Here is a 25,341-nt window from a genome sequence, read left to right as displayed (position 1 = left end):
GCCATCACTCATGATTGTTGATAACTGCGAACCTCTAATACTTGCAAGGCCTGTGACAATGTCTCTTGAATATCCAACAACACATCATCCGATGGAATCTTTACCAACAATGCATTACATCTATATAGAAAGTGTTGTAATAAACTCATCTTTTGTTTATGGATAGATGCTTGATAAATTCCATAATAACGTGTAAACCATTGAATATTGGAAAGACAAATATCCCATGACGAAACACCGTGGACATTGACTTGTCTTGTAACCCCCCCCCCCACCACCACCAATTGTCCCATAGCATTCTTAAATTTATCATGTCCAAGAAAAGATGAATTAAATCTCAATGGTTGTCTCCCTAATAAAGCTCTAAAACCATCCACAGTTTGATGTGTGCATTCCAAAACAACTGGAAAATGATCTGATGATCCAATCCCCCTATGCACTTGCATAGTCAAAAACTCTGGCAAGAATGTATCATCATGCATAATATAAATGTGATCCAGTCTACTCCAAGTTTATCTATATTGTGTCAACTGAAAGGTATAACCAACATCAGTTCCATTGATCCAAGTCCATGCATCATACCTTACAACATCCATCATAAACAAATCCCATACCTCTCGTTCAGGAGCATCCATCAAGCCATGCATCGAAGTAGATTGGCCCACCTCAGAACACATATTAAAATCCCCTAACAAAAAACTGGATCTCCCATGAATCAAAACTTGATTTAAGCATCTCCAAAGTTCCATACAATGTCTTGCAACATTTGATCCATAAATACCAACCACCCAAATCTGTTTCCCTTCATAATTAACTTCAACCACCAAAACCCGACCATGTACATCTCTTTGAGCCACTACCGGTTTTAAGCTATCCCTTATAATAAGCATTACACCTGAATAAGGGCCCCCATTGACTCTAGCATAAAGCACATGATAGTGCTTATGATGAAAAGAAGACCCATACTTAGCATGCTCCTTATGTTCTACTACACATAATATATCCCATTCACTATTAAAAATACTTTTCCACATACCATATTGCTTGGACGGAGAACAAATTCCCCTTACATTCCATGTGACTATCTTCATCACTCACTAATTATATTGCTTCTTGGCTTGTTGTTCCCGTTGTGCCAATATCTTTGGTATATCACCGAAATAATCACTTAAGACTGCAAATGCATTTTGCACAGATGGTCGATGATTATTGGTGGATCCCATTGTACCCCATGAATTATCTCTTTTCCAATTTTGTTTTTCTAATGGTAAATTGATTTTACCGTTCTTATCAAACCTAAGGTTGAAAGGTTTTGTCCCTTGATTGGGTTGTTTATATTGTGACCCTTGCCACGGTTTTGACCTTCCTTTCAATTGATCATAATTATGTGCATGTGATAACCCCATAGGATCCCTAGAGGAACTACCCCTCTCTTGTCCATTATGTGCATAAACTTTGTCTTTTCGGTACCTTGGATGATTTACCTTAGAGGTCACCTTAATCCAAGATCCACCCTCATCCATTAAATATTTTCTTCTTTCTTGAATATCTTTGTCATTATGTTCCAAAATAACAACACTCTTACCTTTTTCCACATTTGCCTCCTTAGTTTTCAACGCATCATTATCATTTAGTATAGAGTCTGACATTAACTCGTTACCATGGGAATTAGTCACCTCCATTTCCGATGTTTGATGACATTCCGCCATGAAATGGCCTAAATGACCACATCAAAAGCAATGACCAGCAAATGATCCCCAATGCAATTGGCAACGGAATGACCTCATCTCCTCAGTCTTTATGTTTAGCCACAAATGTCTCTTTTTTGTTGTATTCCATAGCATACATAACCTATATCTATTATATGCTTTGGCATTTGGGGCTACTATCACCTTTCCCAATTGTTCCATGACACCTTGAATTATAGGCCACAAAAATGAAAATTTACACTCTACCTCCACCTATATTGGACACTCTTGTCTCAAAATTTCCTGAAACTCGGCTAATGGTTTCCAAGGGACAATATAGACTAAATTATTATTGTAAAAGACCGACAAACGTGATAACAATCTATCCCGTTGTTCTTCAGTTCGAAAAATGACCTCAAAAAACCCGCGTGGACCTTTATACACATCTTCCACACTATTCCTACCGATCATTGCATTTAGCCATTGCGCCACCCAATTTACTAAAGGATTTTTCCCTGTAAAGAAACAAATAATGCCTCTCTCATGAAACATGGAAAATGCCTTTAAGATTTCTCTACATGACATCTCCACCTCAACAATCTCATCCTCTTCTACATTGGCCACCATATTTGTATTATCTGGTAAAATCTCATGGAGTGCTTCATTAGCAACTACATGCATTATATCCCAATATTGCGCATTCCTCTCCTCCTCACCTTCTCCCATCACATGTGCATATGATGGTCTTGGCATCATATCTATATCCCCCACATGCATATTATTAATGCCAATCTTTTGTTTTTTCAAAATAACCTCATCTTCTCCTTCTCCTCTCTTAATTTGTATTTGTCTCTCAATTATTCCTTCATCCATTGCTTCCATATATACTACGCCCCAATTATAAGGAAAAGGAAATTAATAGGAGGATGATTAACCTGAAATAGACATGATGACATTCGAGCTTGCCGTCGAAGAAGAATGTTGTTGTAGCACTTGTCCAATTATGTTGATGTAGCCGCGAATAATTGTTCCTCTCGCGTCTCCTCATCCTTCTTCTTCTTCTCCTCGTCCTTCTCTTCCTTGTGATTTTCTGATTTTATCCTACTTTGTTTCTTTGATTTTCTCATTTCTCCTACTCCTACTCCTCTCTCTCTCTCTCTCTCTCTCTCTCTCTCTCTCTCTCTCTCTCTCTCTCTCTCTCTCTCTCTCTTCTTTCTTACAAGGATAGACAAGGTAAACACAAAGAAAGTATTGTTTTAATTACCACTCTTGATACAAAGAGGTTTAGCACCATACCAGAGAAGAAGATTAGGGTTTGGCTCAATTAATCCTTAAACCTAATCTTCGTTACCTCTAGTAAGGGTTAGGGAGATAGAGAAGGGCTTAATGTGCTAATAGGAAGAGAACTCTCAAGAATGAAGAAGAGCCTCAAAAGTCACCAAAATGTGGCTTTTATAGCTTTTTTTAACAAGTCTAGGTTGCCCATTGGCCTATATTGTTTCCTCTTTGGTTTGTTCTATCCCCCTTTTTCCTAAGGTTGGTTGAGCTCGGTGTCCTTGTTGACACCACAATATCCGCAACCGATGTGTTGAGTGTCGGATACTAAACAATACATTGACACAAGTGTGATCATATAAGCCCATAGACATATTCGTCCATGCATTATCACCAAACTAATCTATGTTGTAGCTTGATGAAGACTAAAAAGGTACCCATTACTATTCATCAACAAAGCCATTGTGAAAGATATCTACCCTACTTCATGTTCTCAATGGTTCTACTCAATGTTCATATGCATGTGTGAATTTCCATGATAATGTGAAGCAATGCAAGCTTAGAGTTGACATGATGGACCACGTCGTGGTGCAAGGGAGCTTGCATTTCCATTTTCTTGTTGTATGGTGGCTCAAATTGCAAATGGCGCATGTGGGCCTTTGGGACAATCAATTCATTGTGTTCCCAACCCCTTGAGCAAATAGTGCACTAGAGGTCGTACCACAAGTAGATGTTTTCTAACCAATTGTATGATTCTTGCATGAAAAGTTTATAGTTGAACATTCGAAGGGATCGAGTGGGATCGAGAGGATCACAAGGGTCATTTTCACGACTGCACGGTCAAGTTGGACCACTTGTATCTTAGATCTTCTTTAAGCACTCCATGCCCTATCACTCACGTACCCTATAAACTACTCTTACCTTTACAAGATATAGAGTCCCAACATTAGATCTTGTTTCTGTGTTGAGGCTTGTAAAAACACTACATGTACACCATAACTTTGTTATGTTAAAACACAACGCTCACTGTTTATTGACCCCACATGTACACCACATACACTTGCAATCGCTATAAAATGATTGTCAAAGAAAGAGAAAAAATACATGGGCATAGAAAGGAATAAAAGGGGAGCGGAGAACGTTATACAATAAAATTATAAGCTCTGTTGTATAAGGTAGAGTGCTTGGAAAAACCAACAAAAACACACTTAAAGCATTATAATGGTGGATATTAATATATTTTAAAGAGTTTATCATCCTGCCATTTAACCATAAAAGCGAGATATGTTGATCCATTGGCCAATGACCACTTTCAACTTAAATAGGCATTTTTCAATTGAAAGGCCCCTTTATTTGCTCATCCAACCATATTCATACCCAATGGATGATCAACATATATATTGCATTAAACGGTCAACATGTATGTATGTATGTATGTATGTATGTATGTATGTATGTATGTATGTATGTATGTATGTATGTATGTATGTATGTATGTATGTATGTATGTATGTCTATGTATTGAAAGTATGTTATGGCCTAAAAGCAAAATAAATGGCAAATTGATATATTTACGTTAACTTCTACCATAGTCTAATTATTGTATTATTCTTGTGAGATCCCTTGGTTCCTTATTAGTGTGATCCAATACTCCCCCATAAACAATTGATTGTTTGAATTATTGACCATTGTTAATATGCAAAACACCTTTCAACTTTAAAAATGCAGGGTACTAAACTGTATGTAGGATCCTTCCTCGTGTAAGGTTCTTAAACATTTGTATAGTGTTTTTCATGGATTGTAATGCATAAATAATAGTTAGAATTCTCACCTTTCGCTTTATGATAGTTATATGTTGATGACATCTGCAATGCCCTCAATTCTTTATGAGCAATTGGGTAAAATTAGAGATATAATAATAATTCACATGGAAAATAAATCATTACACGATGTAATACATGAATAGAACATGTTTTAGTTATCATAGTTCTCTTGTCTTCTACAAAAAGCATCATCAAAAGGAGGCTGAGTTATGTTTGTATTGTGGACGGCCAGGAGGTTACATGATCCAAGGATGCCCAATCAAAGGTCAAAGTCTATTTTAAGTTAGTTGAATTTAGAACTTAGGCCTCCAAATGTTTGGCCCAACTTGATAGTTGAGTGAATGCTTGTTACATGGATATTGTATTTGCTTCTAATCAATGAAATCCTATAACCAAGGTAGATCATTCTTGTGGTTTTGGGGTGATTGATGGTTTTAAGATATCCTCTAGAACAATAAGAAATATATTGCACCCTTTGCATTTGTTTTGGAAGAGTGTCTCAACATTGGTTTCCATCTCAACGTCTACATGCATGTAATGGTTGTTTTGGGTCTAACAACGTTATTATGCCAAACAAGTCTGTGTCTCCTCTAATCTTAGAGTTTTTTTTTTAAAGAAAATATATTGTCATTAGTGTAACCATTTTTACAAGATTTTAAATTCTATGTGATTGGTGGGGGATACAACATTTTCGGAGGTTGAAAATGCCAATAAGGAGTATCACAATTGGTTGTCATGAATGGAGTAGCTTTCCATATAGTGATAAAGTCCTGTCGTTGAGCAATTTTAGAATCAGAATCTCCAACAATACTATCCCATTGTCCCTTCAAAGTATGAACTATGTCTAACCAAATATTTGAAACCAATTCAGCCGGTGGTGTTTTAAGCTGATGGAAAATGAGAGAGCACCTAACCTTCCAAATGTGATATATAGTGGTACTACTCAGTATCTCCCATACTGGTTGGACTTCCTTTCGTGTTCCTGTAAACTGTAATGACAACAATGGTAATGTATGAACACTTCCAGATTTAGTGTAAAATCCATGGTCCATAGATTCGGTGTCATAATGAAATGCATCACGGACAAGAGATGTCCAAACCACCATGCCCCAAGTTAAAACCAATGGGGGGAAATAGTTAGCAAAAATTCTAAGGAGACGTTGCCATATCAGTTGAGACTCAGTGCATTTCCATAAGCAATGTTTTTGAGTTTCCATTTGTAAATGGCATCATGCACAAGTAAAATCTACTCCCATCCTATCCAACGATGTGCCAACCGGCAAGGCTCGGTGTACAAGTAACCACTGTACATGCAAAATTTGATGTGGTTGTTTTCTTGCCCATAATACAACCCAGAAGTTTGCAAGGAATTGGGGAGTAATACCTTGTTGATTCCAATATTGAAATGCAGCCGATAACACATCTCGTGTATCTAAAAGCACAAGTCTTCCTAACTGTACAGAATATTGGAAGAAATTAAACTTGTTACCCGTAAAAGGATATGTCCACTAATAATCAATTGGATCCCATTCTAATCTAAATACCGGTTTTTTAGCCAACACCCACAACTTCCAATGTGTCTTTATTTCCTCAATCATTGGGTCAATATACCATTTACGGTCAGCATATCCGATGACTCTTATCTTGTGTTCCATACCATAAGGGTAATCTATCCTCATTTCCCCCGACTGTGTCAATTGGTTTGCTTCATCCACCTCAAAAGATCGGTAGGTCTTATCATCTGAATATCCCTTAACAACCAAGAGTACTTCCAATCTTGAATAAACCCCAACCCATCTATGGTTAGAGTTATTACGTGGAATGGGGAATCTACTCATAGCTTCTTGAATTTGTTGATACATTATTTGGCCACCATGCATACTACCTAGGATTTCTTTTTGCTCTTCCCATGAACATGATAAAAAACGTTGCCATGTCTGAACTGTTTTTGCAGGATCTTCTATCATTTTTCCCCATGATAACCATTGTCTAGAACCCAACACTAAACCGTCTAATCTCCTCTAATCTTAGATTTGTTAAACAAGTTCAAATATCTATGTTATTTTACGAATATTGATCTTTCTGGCACGTACAATCTTGTTTGGATTCATGAAGCTGAAAATTGCTCTTTCCTACTTTATATGGCCATTGCTACACATTCTCTAGTGTCATGTGTTTTATATTCTTGAGATTTGCACCATAAACCCATTCCCATACTAGTTTATTAATGCCTTATTGCATTGAATTATCATTGCTTGTGCAGCTTTGTTGCCAATTAGCAACGTGGAGCATGTTAGCCTAGAAAATTCTGATAAAGTTTGTAGTGGGTTCTTTTCCTTTGTAAGCATTATGTTGGTTGGGCACTGATTGTAATAATGGGAACATATAAGGGGTTGGGGATTACAGGACATGACTTCCTAGTGTGGGACTTGGACACCGAGTGTAGATTCTATCCCATCAACGCTAGGTGGGCACATTCCATGGTTAGGACCTAGAGAACACACATGGAACCAGAATTATGCAACATGTTATATTAATAATGTTTGATCATACGTGTCCAAGAATGGTGGAGGGCGCACTAGATGCTTAATGTGTAATTGGTGGCAGAATGATTGACGTCGAGACAATATTTTGTGCATTAGACAAGCTGTCAAAAGTGTAACTCATTAATTGTGGGGGAGGGCCTAATATACTAATCGTCAAATTGAACATATGAGTCATGTACATCCAATCCATGTCAAGGACACTTGTTCTACCAATTCGAAGGTAGTGTTGAAGAAGTTGAGTGGGCCTTGAGAGTTATCCACACATGCTCATGGAGCACCAACAGAAAGATGCTTTTAAGACTTTCTCATGGAGTTTATGTTAGGTTACGCAAGTGTTGTTATAAGTGATAAAGAACAAAAATAACCCTTCGTTTACGAGTTGGTACATTGCGAAAAATCCCATGTGGGTTTCCTAGAAAGAAATCTTCTAATAGAACATTCTCAAGAAGTCATTGCAGAGAACATCACTTGATTGGAATTGAATATACTAGTTGTTGTCTTGATCATCTATTAATAGGCTAAACTCAACTATTTGGGATGCATTATGGGAGCAGGGTCAAGGTTAACCATTGGTGTGCACATGAGACACAATGGGTATGGGGTAGACTTTTGGAGGTGTGGAGACTCGGTTCTAGTCAAACATGTTGGCAATGGTGCTCATGCAATCATCATCGAACAATGTGATATTGTCATAGCATAATAGTGGGTTAACAAACCAAAATAACAACTAGTCGCAAATTGTTGCTTGTCACTCAAGCAAGCAAACACATAATTAACCCTTAAAATAAGTGTTCAAACAAGTGATGTAACATAATAGGGTAAGGACACATGCGAATATTTCTATGCCTTTTTTAGAATTGATAAACATATTTTTACAAGAGCTCTTCATGCCCAGGATAGCACGCAATCATTCTTTGACCCTCAAAAAGTGATTGGTTGTCCTCTAGTGATTTTCATGAGATCCATGATTGATTTTCATTACATTTAACTTAAGTTTAAGTACTAAGTATATTTGTTTGTACTTATATTTGCATTTCAGTTTTGTTACAAGTCTTCCATTGGATGACCAATAGTGCAAGATGTAAATTTAGCCCATGGGTAATCCACATATGATGGCACTCAAACGATTCTATTAGTCATCTTCTTGTTGTTTGTATGTAAATTAAAAAAAAGACAGGGGATAACAGTGATGAACTATTGATGTTTGGAAGGCATTTGATTTGACGATCGTTGTGACAAGGGATGAGTGCCCAATATATGAAAGAGAAATGATAGAATAATATTCAAAGGTTTGCACATGGCTCACCATGCGCTCACGTCTTCCAAAGCATAATAGAAAAACTGGCATTTTGCTTATAAATAACACATGGTCAAACAAATGACAAGAAAATTTGTTAACATATGATTGATCGTGCACACGTTCAAATCATGCTTGGCGCATATCTAAATCCAACACCAATGTAAACGAAATAGATATCTTTGGCAGCAATATTGAAATCAAAGTATATATAATCTAATATGTTACACTCGAAAGGTTCTAACCCTTTAACCTTGGAAGGTTCGTTCGAGCACTTATATCTTTTCGTAATGAACTAATCACCACAATGCTAGTATCATACCCTTTTCATTTGCAATGCTTTCATTTACACCAACGTAAACCCTTTCTAACATTTACCCACGTAAGCATCGACATCAAAACTAGTTCTTTCTAATAAGCAACACTCTTTTTTCCAAGGCAGCGTTTCCAAAACATCATATGTGTTAGAACCACTCACATTTACGAAGCTAATGTACATAACAATTTGCACACAGAAGCCTCAAACAAATTTGCATTCCAATTACCATGTATTAGCGAGGGGTGTGTGCATGGTTGGAGGCTAACAACGAGAATTAAAACGGAGATGGGAAAGAGTGAGACAATAATAAAGACCAAGAGATCATTTACGAGAAAGATGAAAAGTACAATACCTACTCTACACAATTGGGCTTGCTTGCAACCAGGTGTTCATACAAGGATCCATAGAATACACACACAAACATATACATATGTAACATAAATACATACATACATACATACATACATAGTAGTAACATTGCATACACACACATACATATATACATAGTAGTAACATTGCATACATACATAGTAGTAACATTGCATACACACATACACACATATATACATAGTAGTAACATTGCATACACACATACATACATATATACATAGTAGTAACATTGCATACATACACACACACACACACACATATGTAACATAAATACATACATACATACATACATACATAGTAGTAACATTGCATATATACACATACACACATACATAGTAGTAGCATAGCATACATACACACACACACATAGCAATAGCATATCACATATATACACATACCTTCATACATACATACATAATATTAGCATAACATAGCATACATACATACATGCATGCATACAAACATACATACATACACACACACATAGCAATAGCATATCACATATACACACATACCTTCATACATTCATACATAGTATTAGCATAACATAGCATACATGCATGCATGCATGCATACAAACATACATACATACATACACACACACATAGTAATAGCATATCACATATACACACATACCTTCATACATACATACATACATACATACATAGTAGTAGTAGCATAACATAGCATACATACACACACACACACATAGTAGTAGTAGCATAATATAGCATACATACAAACATACATAGTAGCAACATATCACACATACACACAACATACATACATAGTAGTAGCATAACATAGCATACATACATACATACATACATACATACATACATACATACATACATACATACATACATACATACATACATACATACATAGTAGCATAGCATAGCATACATGTATGAGGGCCTCATGAAGAGCACCAGAAAAGGGAGAGGAGGAAAAAGCATTTGGTTGCTTTGGGTACAGAGAGTTTGGTGCCTTTGAAAGCTACAACACACAGAAAGAGAAAGGCAGAAAAAAGAAAATGGAAAGAATTGACAGATAAAAGGTGTATGGTTGGAACAGTGAAGCTCTCAAATTTCTAGACTGAGAGAAGCTCATATATGTATTATGTATATGTATATATATATTGAAGCTTCTATGGCCTTCCTCTGTTCCTAATCAGGTTAAAAGAAACTCTCCTTACATTTTCGGCACATTTTTGTTTTTTGTTTTTTTTTTGTGTGCAAATTCTATCCATTCGTTAATTCCTTTTTTCTACAATTTTCTCCATCTTGTTATTTCATTCTTCTTCTTTTTTCTGCATTTGTTCCCTTCATTTTCCTGCGATTTGGGCATTCAAAATTTTCTTCTATCGGACTATATTCTCGTTTTTTTCCCATTCTGATGCATTCTATTGAGCCCTTTTTCATTTTTCTGTGATTTTGAGCTTTTTGGATTATCTATACTTTTCTTCATTTTCCTGCATTTTGCTGTTGTTTTAGCTTTTGCGGTTTCTTCACATCATGTTCTTCTCTCAACCTGCGCTCTCCTTGTTCTCTTTTTGATGCATCCTCTTCCGTTTTTTCAGAGAAATGAACTTGAGTTTCTCTGCAGAGAAAATGGTATCAGAATGCTTAGAAATGAATCTTTTTGTGTAGGTTTTGCTTGGATCTTCTTCAAAACTATGGTGGAAAGCTTTTGTTCACCATTAAAGTAAAGACTAGTCATTCTTGTGAGGTGTTCAGGATACCCTTTAGGGCCTCTTATGAAAAGGCTTTTCTTCAGAAAAATGGTATCAAAAGAACCCCAATGAGTTGATAAATGTGGTTTCTTCCTGGGAATTTCAATACATTTGGTTCACTATATAGTGAATTCTATATCCGCAATTAGTACATTTGGTTCACTGTAATTCTCTCAAGAAAGTGGATCTATAAGCTCCTTATACATATTCATATTACTATCCAGACATGGGTAGTACTAATAGGATACTTTCACATCAGCTTAGTAATGGGCTCTATGTCTCCGGTGCCCCTGAACAACACAAGGAAAGAACACCCACCATGAAATCAACAGTAATGCCCTATACAGGAGGAGATATAAAGAAGTCTGGAGAACTCGGAAAGATGTTCGATATAAATGTTATAGAGGCGCCGAAAGTGAGGAAATCTGGTCCAATTAACTCAAACAATGCTGCTAATCTATCGTCAACATCTTCAGGAAGAATAGGTTCATTTAGAGCCTCGTCTGTTTCACATTCGGGGCCACTTAATCCACCACCGCCACCGCCACCTCAGATTACACATTTGGGTACTTTTGGGCGGCACAATTCGCACTCGGGTCCAATCCCAAAAATGGGCTCTTCTGGATCAGCTACCCTGAAACCCCCGGGGCCTCCTTCCCGACAAAACTCGGGTCCCCTTACCCCCCTTCCGACAACTGGTCTTATCGTATCATCGGGTCCCATTCCGTTGGTAAATGCAACAAAGAAACATTCTGGTCAGCATTTTTACTAATGCATCCTTTAGATTCTTTTCAAATGTTTTTTATTATGCTCTTAATTGAATTGTTTGATTATGCTCTCGTTCTTGCATGCAATTGTTTGGCATCAGTTCAGAGACCTTTCTGTTATGTGCTTGTCAATGTCCTGATTCTTACATTATTGTCTGGCATAAAATCAGAGACCTTTATATCAACGTTTTTGTTACTATCCTCACTCTTTCATGTTCTTTTTGGTATAAGTTCGGAGACCTTTAGATTTTTGTTTGATTATGCTCTCATTCCCACAATGCTTTCGTTCTTACACATGATTTTTGGCATCCATTCAGAGACCTTTATGTTGAAGTTTTTGATTATGCTCTCATTCTTACACGTGATTTTTGGAATCAATTCAGAAACCTTTGTATTTGAAATGTTTGATTATATGCTCATTCTTGCATTGGAATTTTAGATTCAAATCAGAAAATTTTAATTAGATTGTTTGATTATGCTCTCAATCTTACATATGATTGTTCAGTATCCATCCAGAGAGATTGGATGGAAGTATTTTGATTATGATCTCATGTTTTTATGTGTGCAACTTTTGTCATCAATTTCAGACCTTTAGATTGAAGTGTTTGGTTGTGCATTCATTCTTACATGGCATCAACTAAGAAAACCAGTAGACTAAATTTTTTAAATTATGCATTGTTTCTTACATGCAACTTTTGGGTATCAATTCAGGCCCCATTGATACTAATTCAGTCTCTAAAACACATAGCCTTCAGTCAAATAAAGTGCTTAACAATCAAGCTATCAATCATCTCGCTGCTGCACAAAGCTGCTCTATTATCCGGGACCTTCCGAGAGTCATATTATGGACAGTCGTACCACTTTTTATAATTGGATTCATTGCTGGTGCATTCATATTGGCAGCCGTCCAGAACGCGATCCTTCTTATTGTAGTGGTGTGCCTCTTCAGTTTCGTGGTGGTCGTGGTGATATGGAATGCTTATATGGGAAGCAAAGTTGTAATGGAGTTTGTCAATCGATATCCAGATTTTGGTTTGAATGAAGCAAAGGATGGCCAATATGTGAAGATTACAGGCGTGAGTGCTATTTAATTCCACCATAATACTTGTGACTGTTTTCCAAAGTTTTTCATTCACATATCAAAGTTTGGCTGATTATTCTTTTGAGAAAAATGTGTAAGGATGTTACAAAAGGTTGACTGGGGTAGTGGGCTTCAATGCTTGTATTAAAAAGGAACTCTTGTGAAAGAGTTCTCTTACCCTGCAAGCGACATATAGTGGAAAGATCAGAAATAAAAGATTAGAAATAAGTAGAGGAACACGGAAAACTGCACATATGGTTCCCTCAAATAAAGAAACAAATTTATATGCGATTGTTTTCTTACTTCACACAAACAAGAATGATGTCTATGCATCCTTCTATTATAGCTACTTTACCTGAAATAAAATTAATGAATGTCCATGTCGATGGGGTTTTCTTACACCCACACACCCCTGTATTTATGGTAGATGACTGAGATGGGTTGACTGGCCTAGCTTTGAGGGCAATTTTGGAGATATCTGAATGGTGATATTTTCATCAAATAAGTGATGTTTTAGAGATATCTGTATGATATTTTCTGGGTAATATACTTGCTAATGCATAAACAAATCTGGTATGACATAGCTTTCTTCAGCGATTTAGCGTGAGGCACTCTCACATGGTTCAGTATGCATCATCTCTTGATTGAGCAAAGTGATGGAAATTCATGGCTTGAATACAAAATATTTAAGTTTGGTCTAATATTTTTCATGCTGAACGTTTTTCTCTTTGTAAACTTTTGGCTATTGTTTATTATCAGGATTTTTGAAATGTTAAATGTACACACAAACAACAACGCTTTGATATTATGTATGACACGCTTTGAGATGCATCATTTTGCTTAAATCACAACTATAATCTGTTGCTCAAATCTTGGATTTCAAGGCTTTAATGTGACAAACCTCTTCTCAAGGTGGTTGACCTATTAATTCAGTAATAATAAGTATTTATTTTAAGGCACCAAAGATAGTGTAATTATTTTACTAGAAAATCAACCATCTTCATAGCCCCAGAAATGGGCACCAGATACAGCTATTTTGAATTAAATGAATTTGTCATTTCTAAGAACTGGTCATCATGCATAATTTGGCTTGTTTCTTTAAACCCAATTTGTTGTAAAAATCAACACATTCTGACTAAAATTGAACTATTTTATATGCTTGTTTTCAGATTGTCACATGTGCAAGTGTGCCTCTGAAGTCATCATTTCAGAAAGTGAGTCGGTGTGTGTACACATCGTGTGGATTGTACGAGTATAGAAATCTGAATTCGAACACTACTATACCAAACCACAAAATGTTCACCTGGGGTTTGAGATATATGGAGGTTTGTGGAAGTGCCTTAACCCTGATTTGTTTTTATCGTTGCAACACATGGATTTTCACATACATGTATATAAAAAAGCAAGACTTTTTAGCATCAAGTTTAAGACGGCATATAAACCCCTCATAATGCTATTTATCCATGTTTGTACGTATCCATATGCTCATTCATTAAAGGGATTTTTCCGTACTTTTTGTTATAATCAAGTGTTTATGCATTCATGCATCAGCATATGGTATTGAAAGCTGGTGCATTCCAAAACTCTAATGCTAGTTTCTTATATTACACGTCTGTATTTATCAATCCATGCGTTTATTAAATACTGGGTGTTTCTCATTATATCAGTGTTATGTTCATGTATGAAGAAGTCATATAATTCTGAACTTGTTTTCAGCGGAAAGCGGTCGATTTCTATATATCAGACTATAAGTCAGGGCTGAGAGCATTGGTTAAAGTGGGCTATGGGGCAAATGTAACACCATATGTAGATGAGAACGCTATTGTGGATGTGGCAAAGAGTCGTGAGATTTCGCCGGACTTATCACGTTGGCTTTTGGACCACAATTTGCCGAACAGTGACAATGCAATGAGACTATCAGAAGGGTATGTTGTGGACATATTCTTTTATCAGTGATTTATATTCATTACATTTCATTGTGTAACCCAGTTTTTCAGGGATGTTTTATGTCCATTACACTTAGAGACAAGGGTTTATTATCATGATAGGTAGCATTTCTTTTCCTGATGCAAGAAATAAAGAAATAAACTTGTAAAAGGCATTGTGAACAACTAACATTAGATCCATCACACTAGAACCAAACCCATGAGCTTTGAATGTTATAATAAAGCATAAGCTTTAGCATAACATTCATACGTTCAGTTATTCACATTGTATAAAGGCAGCAATGCATTCACATTGTGATTTAGCATGCTATGTTGTTTCTTGTTCATATGCAGGTTTATCAAAGAAGGAAGTACAGTTACAGTAATGGGTGTGATTCAGAAGAAGAACGACAATTTATTGATGATTGTGCCTCCTTCGGATCTCATCTCTACAGGATGCCAATGGGGAAAGCTCTTTTTTCCGACAAATCTCTTTGGTATAATACTCATATGCCAAGATAGCTTAAAAGATGATGTTGTGCCTGTATGATGCGGAAGGTTTGCTAGAATGGGTTTGTTTTTTGGTTTTCTTTGTGGTATAAGAAAGTTCTCGATTTTAATAACTCCATAGAAATCATCGACATGGGTGTCTAATGTGTCTGGCATAGTGTGAAAGGCTCGAACTAAGAGTTTTTGGACCTCTAGCATATGAATGCGCGATTAATTGGAGGCAGATTGGATCCTAAAAAGCATACTCCGAGCCCATGTATGATTACTACTCTTGGAGTCTTATCTAAGCCTTGTCTGTGTGTACTAGAGATGTGAATCAGTGGTATTTGTATTGAACATTGACACTTGAGGCATGTGCTTGTGCATTTGTTGTATTGACTCCATGTGTTTGAGGGTAAGCTCATATTGGCTCTTTGGTTTGGAGGCGTGCGAGACCAATGTATGCTCGTATGGCATGAATATGATTGGAGTTGGTGTCATGTTTGGTTGGCATTCGGAGGAGGCACTAACATGCACAAACTTATGCAGTTGGAAAAAGTGGGGCAATAAGATCTTTAATTTGTTTGGTGTCACCAATCTATCTACAAATGGCATTGGATTATGGCAGTTTGCCAATTTTAATTGTTGCTTTTGATGCAATAAATTTGAACATAAATTCTTATAGATGTGTTAAGATGCTAATACATGTTAACAACATTGTCTTTATATAGATAGATAGATAGATATAGATATATAGTTTCTCAGTTGTTGTGCATATGTATGTCCTTCAATATTGTTTATTGTAATAAGGGAAATAAATAAACTATTTTGGGGATGTTGGCCTACAACAAAAGGAAAAAAATATGGGCTTATATGAATTGATGGCAAAGAAATGGTATATGCATTGAATCATTATGTCCAAAGTTGTTAAACCTCCTACACAAAAAGTCCTTATTGGAAAGTAGATTGTCTCAGTCAAGGTGATGTTGAGTCTTGGTGTGATGAAGGTGACTCCTTTGGGGACAAGGTGCTCCTAGTGCTCGTGTGATGACGATAAAATCTATTATCCTTTCAACATTCATTGAGATAATAAAAAAGAAATGTTTTTAAATACTTCAATCTTACCATAATATACTCTAATACCTAAAATAGTCAAACGCCATCATTGAACCATGCACACTAAACCTGAACTTGAGATCGTGCATTCATTGAGTATTTGGAATACTTCGAAGTAACTTAAATCTTCGATTTGTGTATGATGGGTTATTAGGTTCTATGCATGAGGTTTTGACATGGAAACTTCTTGTAGGACCATCTCTCATAATATAAAATAAATACCAATATGCCAAGCTCTAATTCCTTGGACACCTTAAAATTGGAGCTACCATAACATTGTGAAGTTGCCACTTCTATGTAATTTGGGTTGGGCCTCAATCTTTTGTGAGCAATTAGGTAATGCAAACCTAGGTTCAACAAGTAAGCCAGCATCATTGCCATGCAACAAGTACGAATAACACTTTGTTGAGCCTCATCACTACCATATTTTGATTCTAATAGAGCATTAAGCAACAAATTAGGGATTTTGTTATGGTACAATTAGTGATATTATGTTTCAAGTAGAGAACACAAATTTTAGGTCACATGGAAATTTATCCATTGCTTCTGTGACTTTATGCAGAATAGAATGATCATCATTTATTGGACTACACAAATTCAAGCAAGGCTTGAACAACGTCAATTAAACATGTTCTTCTCCAGAAGTAGTAATATGATTCTGATGAGACATGGTCCAATAAGTCAAATTGTTGACAATGCAAAGATTCTCTTTGAATGTGAGATTTGGTTTGTGCCTTGTAATGTTTCAAGTTTCAACTATGAATACACATGGAATCTATGATAAAACATGGGTATTATAAATATTCCTTTTGAGTGAAGAAGATATCCATTCAAGATTTAAAATGGCTTGGTTGTATAATGGCATGGTTGTATGCTTGTCAGGAAAGAATTGCCATGTATTATGGAGGCGGCTATATGTGGATATATTTAGGGAGTGAGGCTTTTATTATAAAAAAAATATGAGATTATTACTCATGACCAAATTGTTGATGCTTAGAGTTGAATGATAAAGAGCGCACTTCCTTATGCATTCATTCTAGTATTTACTTCCAACAAGAAGAAAAACACGTATGTGCAATTTTCCGAAGTTCTAGATTAATGATATGATATTTTTAATATATGCCTTGAAAATGTGTTATGTTATTGGCTATGGATGGAGGCGTCCAAGTCTAGGGAGCTCAAAAGGCATCTCTCGATACCTTGGGATTGGTGACAAGTTGTTTAGAGTCTCAGAGTCCTACATTGAGTTGCTTGCGTAGCATTTAAAGCCTATTAATGATCTAATTGGGAGTGCGGCGTTCATCCAAATATCAACTCACATAATTGAGTATATTTAATGTGAACCTACGGAAAGTTTGGGACTTGGTAGACTTGCCATTTGCTCAATGTATTTATGAGGAAACCTTAGATGTTCTTTGATAACACCCACACAAATTTGTTGGACTATGGTAAACTTTTGGCTATTCCTATTATCCCTAAACTTATTTTCTATGTTTTCACGGTAGAACATTTGGTGAGCCAAAAAGGGGAAGATAATATGAGGTCCTTCTAATCACTTTACAATATGTTAGAATGTTGTAGGCTAACAATAGGTTGATATGCAAACTTAAACGAATCATAGTACCTTTGCTTGTAGATTACAATAACTCAGGTGGCATGTTTATGATATGTTTCTTGGTAGATTTCTCTTTACTTCCCTTGGTGCATTTTATGTTGTAAATGGTTAAATGAAGTAGTGACACTCTCCAATGCACTTTGGAGTAAAAGAGTGGCATCTTCATTAGCGGAAATATTCAGTACAATGTCTACGAAGGAAGATCTCCACAATACCATCTAAACTACCTACATGCACTTTAAAATAAAGAGGGGTATCTTCATTAATGATTGTTAGTATTCAGCCACCCTCTTGATTTGACAAAATATTGTAAATAACATATTGCGAACTTATGATGGCAATGATGAAAGCTAAACAACCAAACACTGACACAATTGTTTCTTCTGTGCGGTTGTTTGATATCTAATGTCACGTTACCATTCTTCAAAAAGTACATATTAATGAATTGTTGAGTGAAAGTTCAAACATGATCACCTACAAGTAATATTGTATGTCAAGGTGGAAACATTTCATATATTTCTCAAACTTCAAACAAATATTGTAAAGGAAAATATTTGCTTACTACTTAACATATTATTTCAAGGGATTGGAGATATCATTCGAGATCAAGTTTCACCTCTCTCTAGTAGTCACAAACATGTAACAATTGCATGGTGACAAAAGGTCTTTTGGAATGGTTTTCCATATGATCCATCAAATTTTCACTTACACCTTATTTAGTTCGTAAATGCATAACGGCTGGCATGAGGATTTCCCTTATTTTACTAGCATGTCCGATCATTGAAAATTTTCACCTTTGATAAATGTACCGAGGACTAAAAGGTCGACACATTGGTCACTGTTACTTGGGCATTTTAGTTGTGACTTTTGTGCACCATATTGTTGATATATGCATAGGCAAACACCACTTCGCTTTAATCTATTAAATGAACTCCAACAACCATAGGCTTGTTCTATATACAATATGTGTATTTAAGCCAATAATATTGCATGCACGGAAGAATGAAACAATTGTAGGTAATTAGGATTTTTAATACCTCGTCATTCACAATATATAAAGCTACTTTGATGCTTTGGAAATATTTTCAAAATAGAACTTCATATCAATGGGTGATTTTAATTTGGAGAGTAACATTGGAAAAGGAAAAAAAAACTAATTTGATATAATTGTTTAATTGCTCGTAACATGCAAGCAACGCGAGGGTAAAAAGTACGTTTGTGGTCCTTGTTCAAACCTTGATGGCCATAAACGTTAAACAAGAGTAAGACAAGCAATCTAATCAGCTACAGTCATGAAATTATAAAAATTATCGGGTGAGCGCATTTGTTTACGAAAAAGTTTGAAGTTCGTGTTTATGTCATTTGAACAAGGTATGAAAGGGAAATCTAGACCTATTATTAGTAGCCTTGTAATTGTTCCAACATTTGTACATGCAATGAAATTGGTCAAGGCCTTAAGAAAATTGGCACAATGCAATTTAGTTTGTGGCATATATTTATGCGAATATAAGCATGTATCTATTGGGGGGGCCTACAAAAGCATATTAAATGACATAACATTAGAATAATTAGATTTTGTCAAGCATCTTACCCCTAAATATGATTCAGCATTTAAAACTCTCATCATTCTTTCCTAATTTGATAAGATTCTATTCATGTTGGTTATGGCATGAAGGTTATGTTACATGTATAAATGATGACAAACAAGTTCACATCGAGTTTATTGTATATTTTCTTGGATGCCCTTGAAAAGAAGGTGATTATATTTTTGAGGCAATGGATACATACATCACAATGTATGCAAAAGAGAGTATTGGACCACTCAATCCAAACATGTATACAAGATCAATAGAATTTATGTTCGTTAAGAAGATACATATGTAAGGAGCAACTTGGCACAACTATCTTTTTATTAAATTTCTATCTATGAGGGTCCACCCCACACTATATCGCACCTCTGGTTTGAATAGTAAGGGGTTGCTTTTTCATTGTAGTTTGCAATGGGAAAAGGCAAAGGTGAAAGAAAGGGAGTGTGATTATGAGATGAACTTGATCTATGATCCTTATGGTTTTTGTATGGACGCAATTATATTTGTAAAAAATGTTTCTCTTTATCGATCCGTGGTGTAACGTGTCCATGAGAGAATGTGGTGTAATTTTGTGATGTAAATAGAGGGCAGATCGTGATTTTTGGCCATGTGGTAGTGTTCAGGTTGCGCATGTATGTTTCCCATGTGCGCGCAATCTAGCTAATGGAAACAAAATCGAGTGGTAATGGGTTGAATTTCTTTGGGATCGATGAGCACATGGTGTGTCCTTCAGGACAATATGCTAGGTTAACCTTTCTCAAATTGCCCTTGCTAGAAAACTTGCCCTTGTGCCAACAAAGTGGGTTTGAGAGAAAGGAGTGCTAAACTCAAAATGACGAATCATGCTAAAAACCTAGATGGAAAGCAATAAGTTTTTCAAATTTGTAAACGAGTGAGAGCAATAAGCATCACTATGTGTCATCGTGAACACATGGGACATTGCATCTTAATGAGGTTATAACACTTCTATTACCCTAATCGACTCTTAGAATGTCTAATGCTTCCAACTTTGGGCATATTTTCATTTGCATGAAAATAGGACAATTTATCCTTGAATTATATTGATGCATCATAATTCCTAATTTTATACTCCAAAAAAGACCATTGCATGCTATTTGCAAACTTGGGGTCAAATTAGCGTTTAGAAACCAATTACAGATGAGAAGAGAAAATAACGCAAAACGACAAGCACATACCATGCAAATTTTAACAACTACGATAAATATGAGGTCCTATTCATAAATATAGATAAAGACAATCAAAGGGTGTGGAAAATAACTTTTCCTCCCCCTAGTATCAAGGCTTTACACACTACTTTTCAAACTAGGATGTAAAAAATAATCGATTGCCTTTCTAGGAGGCAATGCTAGTAAAATCCTAACTTTATGATTGTTTCTATTTCTTAAATTGAACAACAATTTTCCACTAGATATAATTTGTAACACGTTCCAATTGAATTGTTCCGTTGCAAAACTTTCCTCAAGTGATGATATTTCACATCATGCTTCCTTGATATCGTATCGTTTTTAACATTAGTGCATATGAGTGTTATCACACATAAAGGTATTCACATGATCTATCATCTGACCTTTCCTCATTTCAAATTCGTAAGAATCGGTTCGAGTTGATGGGGAAAGAATTCAACGTTGATGTCATTGCTTCACCAAAGGTGTGTTGCCACATGTAGCCAAATATTAGCTTTAGTAAGATCCGGTAATGTTATGCAAGCAATATAATGTATATGTGTAGAGAGAGAGTGTGTGTGTGTGTGTTGTTTTGAAAATGTTTCAGCAATATGTCTCAATTTAGCATTTGAGGTATGCTAGCAATAGCTAAAAGTAAATGATGCATAACGATCTAATAAGACGTTTGTCTTGTCAGCGCAATGCACAAGGTATGATTGTTTTTGTAGATGTAAAATAAATATGGCCCTCATATATTGGGTAATATCAACTTCACATTCTGGTTCAAAAAAGGCTCCCAATAAGAAAAAGAAAGAAGTACGGGTTTAAATAATGATTGATGACAGATGTTATCTTTAACCCAAAAGGGTAGGGCTAGAGATCATTTTGGGATATGTTTCCTTCAATTTTGTTTTCAGTAAGACCAGATTTGGACTTTGCATCTTGTCCAACGGAGTTATACATTATGGGATGTTGATGAAATTCAAAATCTTTGTAGAACTTCTTGTGCGTAACTTGCGATATGTTAGGAACATTGTGCACAACCCCACCTTAAGTTCAATCTTCATCTCAAACTGCAAGGTTGTAATTGTGATTGCCTAAGTACTAATTTCAGATATTGCTCTCGATCATTGTATGCTACATTATGAATATTGAAGCCCCGATCAAGCATTTTGGTGTTTGTGTGGGTGTTGCAAACATAATATCATGCATGCTCATCTACATGCCCACACCAACAATACATAGTTTTAAAGAGTTTCATGGAGGTCTCAAACTCAATAAAGTCATGGTACTACATAAAAAGTTGAATAACTAGCCCCCTTATTGCTACATTGACTTCATATCAAACTAATAATGTCCATAAACAAAGTGATTAGTGCCCTAATTATTATGTCTAGTTCAAATAGAATTTAACTTAAGTCATTAGCAACTTAATTATTAGTTATAACAATGTAATTAATGCCACTTCAAATTTAGCTAAGTTATTAGTTATTAGTTCGTGATAACTTCTAATGAAACTACGTGACAAGCCAACTCCCTCTTGAACAATGAAAACTAGATTCCTTTTCACTTGGAATGAACCAACATTGATTCCATGGAAGTTTGCGTAGCTTGGGAGGGTCAGTTGTGTAAGGATGGATCCCCCATGTTAATGTTTTCACACACACGCCATATCTAATTAAGCATGCTTCAAAATGAATGTTAAACATTGTTTTACAACTCTTTACTTTCTTTTAGTAAAAGGTAAGAAATTATGCTATTGAATAACTCAAATATACATTTTAACAGACGGAAAAAGTGAATTATTGAACCCGTACGCTTTCCTTTGGTTAGGCGTACATAGTGATTTTCCCGAACTACAAGGGGTAAAGTTGATATTACCCCATCATTACGATTAAAGGTTTTGGTTATGATGGACAAATATTCCATTAAACGTATGAATTGTGAACGATTAGTTGATTTTCTACTTATAACACCATGTGTATAATTGAGGGACGTGTCATGCATGCATTCCAATTATTTGGGTTTTCCAACTTGGCAACCTTTCTTTGATAAAAAAAAAGGTTTAGCTCTTAAACCTCATATTAAAATACCTAAGCAAACTCTAAATCTGAATTTACAACATGTTTGAATTGCATGAACATGTCAAACAAGACCTACTTTTGTATTGTTTGAGGAGCCCATGCTTGACAAATAACTTAGGTTAACTGGCCATCAAAGTATATGAGCATTTCTATTTACTTTTTCGATATGTTTTAAATCATATCATGCATAATTTGATTATTGTTAGACTAATGCATTCCAGACAAGTTGTCCCCGTTTCTTTTTAAGAACATGTGTGCGAGATGCCATTGAGAATAGGCAGTCCAAGGTTTTTGCATACCAAGCGTTGCTTGCTAAACAATCATAATGTGTTCAATAGCAAAATCCACGTCATGAATAAATTGTTCTAATTTGTGTTGTTTTCCAACCACCAAATTTCAATGCCTACACCGTTATACACATGTTTCGAACTTTGTTAAATACAAATAAGTGTAGGCGTGAAACCCATTAATACTGCACATGATGCCTTCAAAAAAGGTAAAAAGCGTAGATGGCAAATAATACTCTAGAGTCAACTATTGAGAAATTTAAAACCCTACCAATACCCATGAGATATGCTCAAGAGATAGAAATGTTTACATTGATCTCCATTGTAGAATCTACTCGAGAGTCAACAATGCTATGGTTGTGCCTCATGGAATCAACGCGATAGACAAAAGAGCTATATATTGTCCCTCACGAATTGCGTCAAATACCAAACACAACTAGAGCGTGATATATGCATGCAATGATATCAATGGTACATCCAATCTTCATGTTTCTCCCTTTCAGTGCATCTTGATAACTTTGTTCTATTTAAATTTACATGAAGTTACACTTATACTCTTTAACCACCTCAATCCAATGGTAGAGATTTGTAATAAAATATAGGGACTAGTATTCGGACATCCTCTTATCCAAAACAAAAGCTTTGTTATTCATGGTGGGTGGATTTTGACCCCAAAATCTTGTTATCTCCCAAATTCCCTATAATAGATTAAATAATAGAATATCATAACATATTTTGTAGCACCAACCACTCCCACTTTTCATTGCGTTGGTGTCTTAGCTTTTTCCGAAATATACTTTGATGTTGGATGCCAAATCCACGTCTTGACATTTATGCCGCAAACCACTCATCTCCTTATTTTCAGCATGCATTGTATGGTTGTCTTTTCTTATTTCATCCTCCTTGGAATGGAATATTTGTATCCGAGATTTTACAATGACTTCCTGAATAAATATCACCAACATTATCAAGGCAAGGGATGTCTTATCCATATCCTCATGGCTCATATATATACTATTATATCCATAGTTATTTGTATATCTAGGCTTTTCATGACAATTCAATTTCTTTACATTTGCTGTTTCTCAAGTTATTCAAGGTACATGGCTATATTGACATGCCTTGAGTCTTATCTAATCGATACCTTTGTTTAATGATGTTGTAGATGGACAAAAAGTGAATAAGTGATTGGTTGTAACCTCATAATGGAAAGTGAGATGAAAATGGATTGAAATTACCCCATACTTAAGACACTTGTGTGCAAAATTTGAGACCTCTTCTTACCGATGTCTTCCAAGCCCTCCCTATGTCGATGTGGGGAGTATTGGAGAAACCACAAAGTAGTAGAAGAGATGGGATGCGTACTTTGTGACTACTTATGTTTATATTTTGAAATCTAGTTCCTTGAATTTTTCAAATGAAGTTGGATGGCACCAACTTACAAGTTTTTTATGTGGGTTGAAAATGCCAATAAAGACATGGAAGTTTCCACCTCAGAGAAGGTACTTTGACCCCTCCAATAGTGTTGCATGAACAAACATAAGGAATATGTGTCGATTAAGCCCTTTCATACAAGGGAAAAACAAACCTACCAAATCAAAGTTGAACCCTTGACTTTACCAACACAATAGTTGGAAATTCAGTAGTCAAGACATATTTTACATGTTTGTGTGCATCAATGCAAGCACAAACACTTGATATTTATGCTCAGAAACACTTTGATAAGCTACATGTGTACATTGATCTCGGGTATTATGCTATAACATATACCAAATAAAAAATAGTTACACCTTTTTTTTGTTGAAATTTGTCCAACTAACCATCGACACAAGGGATGAAAGAGTCCACATTTGTCTATGGATACTTGTTGAGTCTTAGACCACCAACCTAGTGAGGAACCTTGTTCAGAGTCAATGCAAGCATGAATAAACAATTGAGATCTAATAATTATAGGCTCTATCGGGTTAATCCATGTACGTTGCACATAACATATACCAAAGGAAATAACATCGGTTTGCCCCAAATGGAACTACATGTAGGCAATCTAGAGGGACCAAAGACATGAAATCATTTGCCCCCTTGAAGATAATTGGATCAAACAAACACATGAGTTTTACGCTAACAATCTCAT

The 25,341-nt window shown here is 35.8% G+C and overlaps 1 protein-coding gene across 2 annotated transcripts; it reads left to right on the top strand.

The window, feature by feature from the left end:
- The first annotated feature begins 10,305 nt into the window (after positions 1-10,305).
- LOC147862264 (protein SHOU4-like) lies at positions 10,306-16,015 on the top strand. 2 transcript variants are annotated; one of them, XM_087322215.1, is made up of 6 exons: positions 10,306-10,515; positions 10,991-11,828; positions 12,552-12,916; positions 14,091-14,246; positions 14,638-14,846; positions 15,201-16,015. In XM_087322215.1, exons 2-6 carry the CDS (start codon positions 11,300-11,302, stop codon positions 15,394-15,396), a joined length of 1,455 nt encoding a protein of 484 aa, XP_087178341.1. In that variant the 5' UTR covers positions 10,306-10,515; positions 10,991-11,299; the 3' UTR covers positions 15,397-16,015. The 2 variants fall into 2 exon arrangements, with proteins under 2 accessions (XP_087178341.1, XP_087178342.1); XM_087322216.1 differs by lacking the exon at positions 10,306-10,515 and having other exon boundaries at positions 10,566-11,828.
- The last annotated feature ends 9,326 nt before the right edge of the window (positions 16,016-25,341 follow it).

This window comes from Azolla caroliniana, unplaced genomic scaffold (genome assembly GCF_043228905.1).
Source record: "Azolla caroliniana isolate FFs.n. ecotype wild unplaced genomic scaffold, voAzoCaro1.0.p SCAF_7, whole genome shotgun sequence".
Taxonomy (NCBI): Eukaryota; Viridiplantae; Streptophyta; class Polypodiopsida; order Salviniales; family Salviniaceae; genus Azolla; species Azolla caroliniana.
This window is presented reverse-complemented; position numbering and strand designations above follow the sequence as displayed.

Coding starts and splice junctions, on each gene's coding strand:
- LOC147862264 (XM_087322215.1), top strand. CDS start 11,300: ATGGGTAGTACTAATAGGATACTTTCACATCAGCTTAGTAATGGGCTC. Junction 12,917..14,090: donor AATATGTGAAGATTACAGGC/GTGAGTGCTATT, acceptor GCTTGTTTTCAG/ATTGTCACATGTGCAAGTGT. Junction 14,847..15,200: donor GCAATGAGACTATCAGAAGG/GTATGTTGTGGA, acceptor GTTCATATGCAG/GTTTATCAAAGAAGGAAGTA.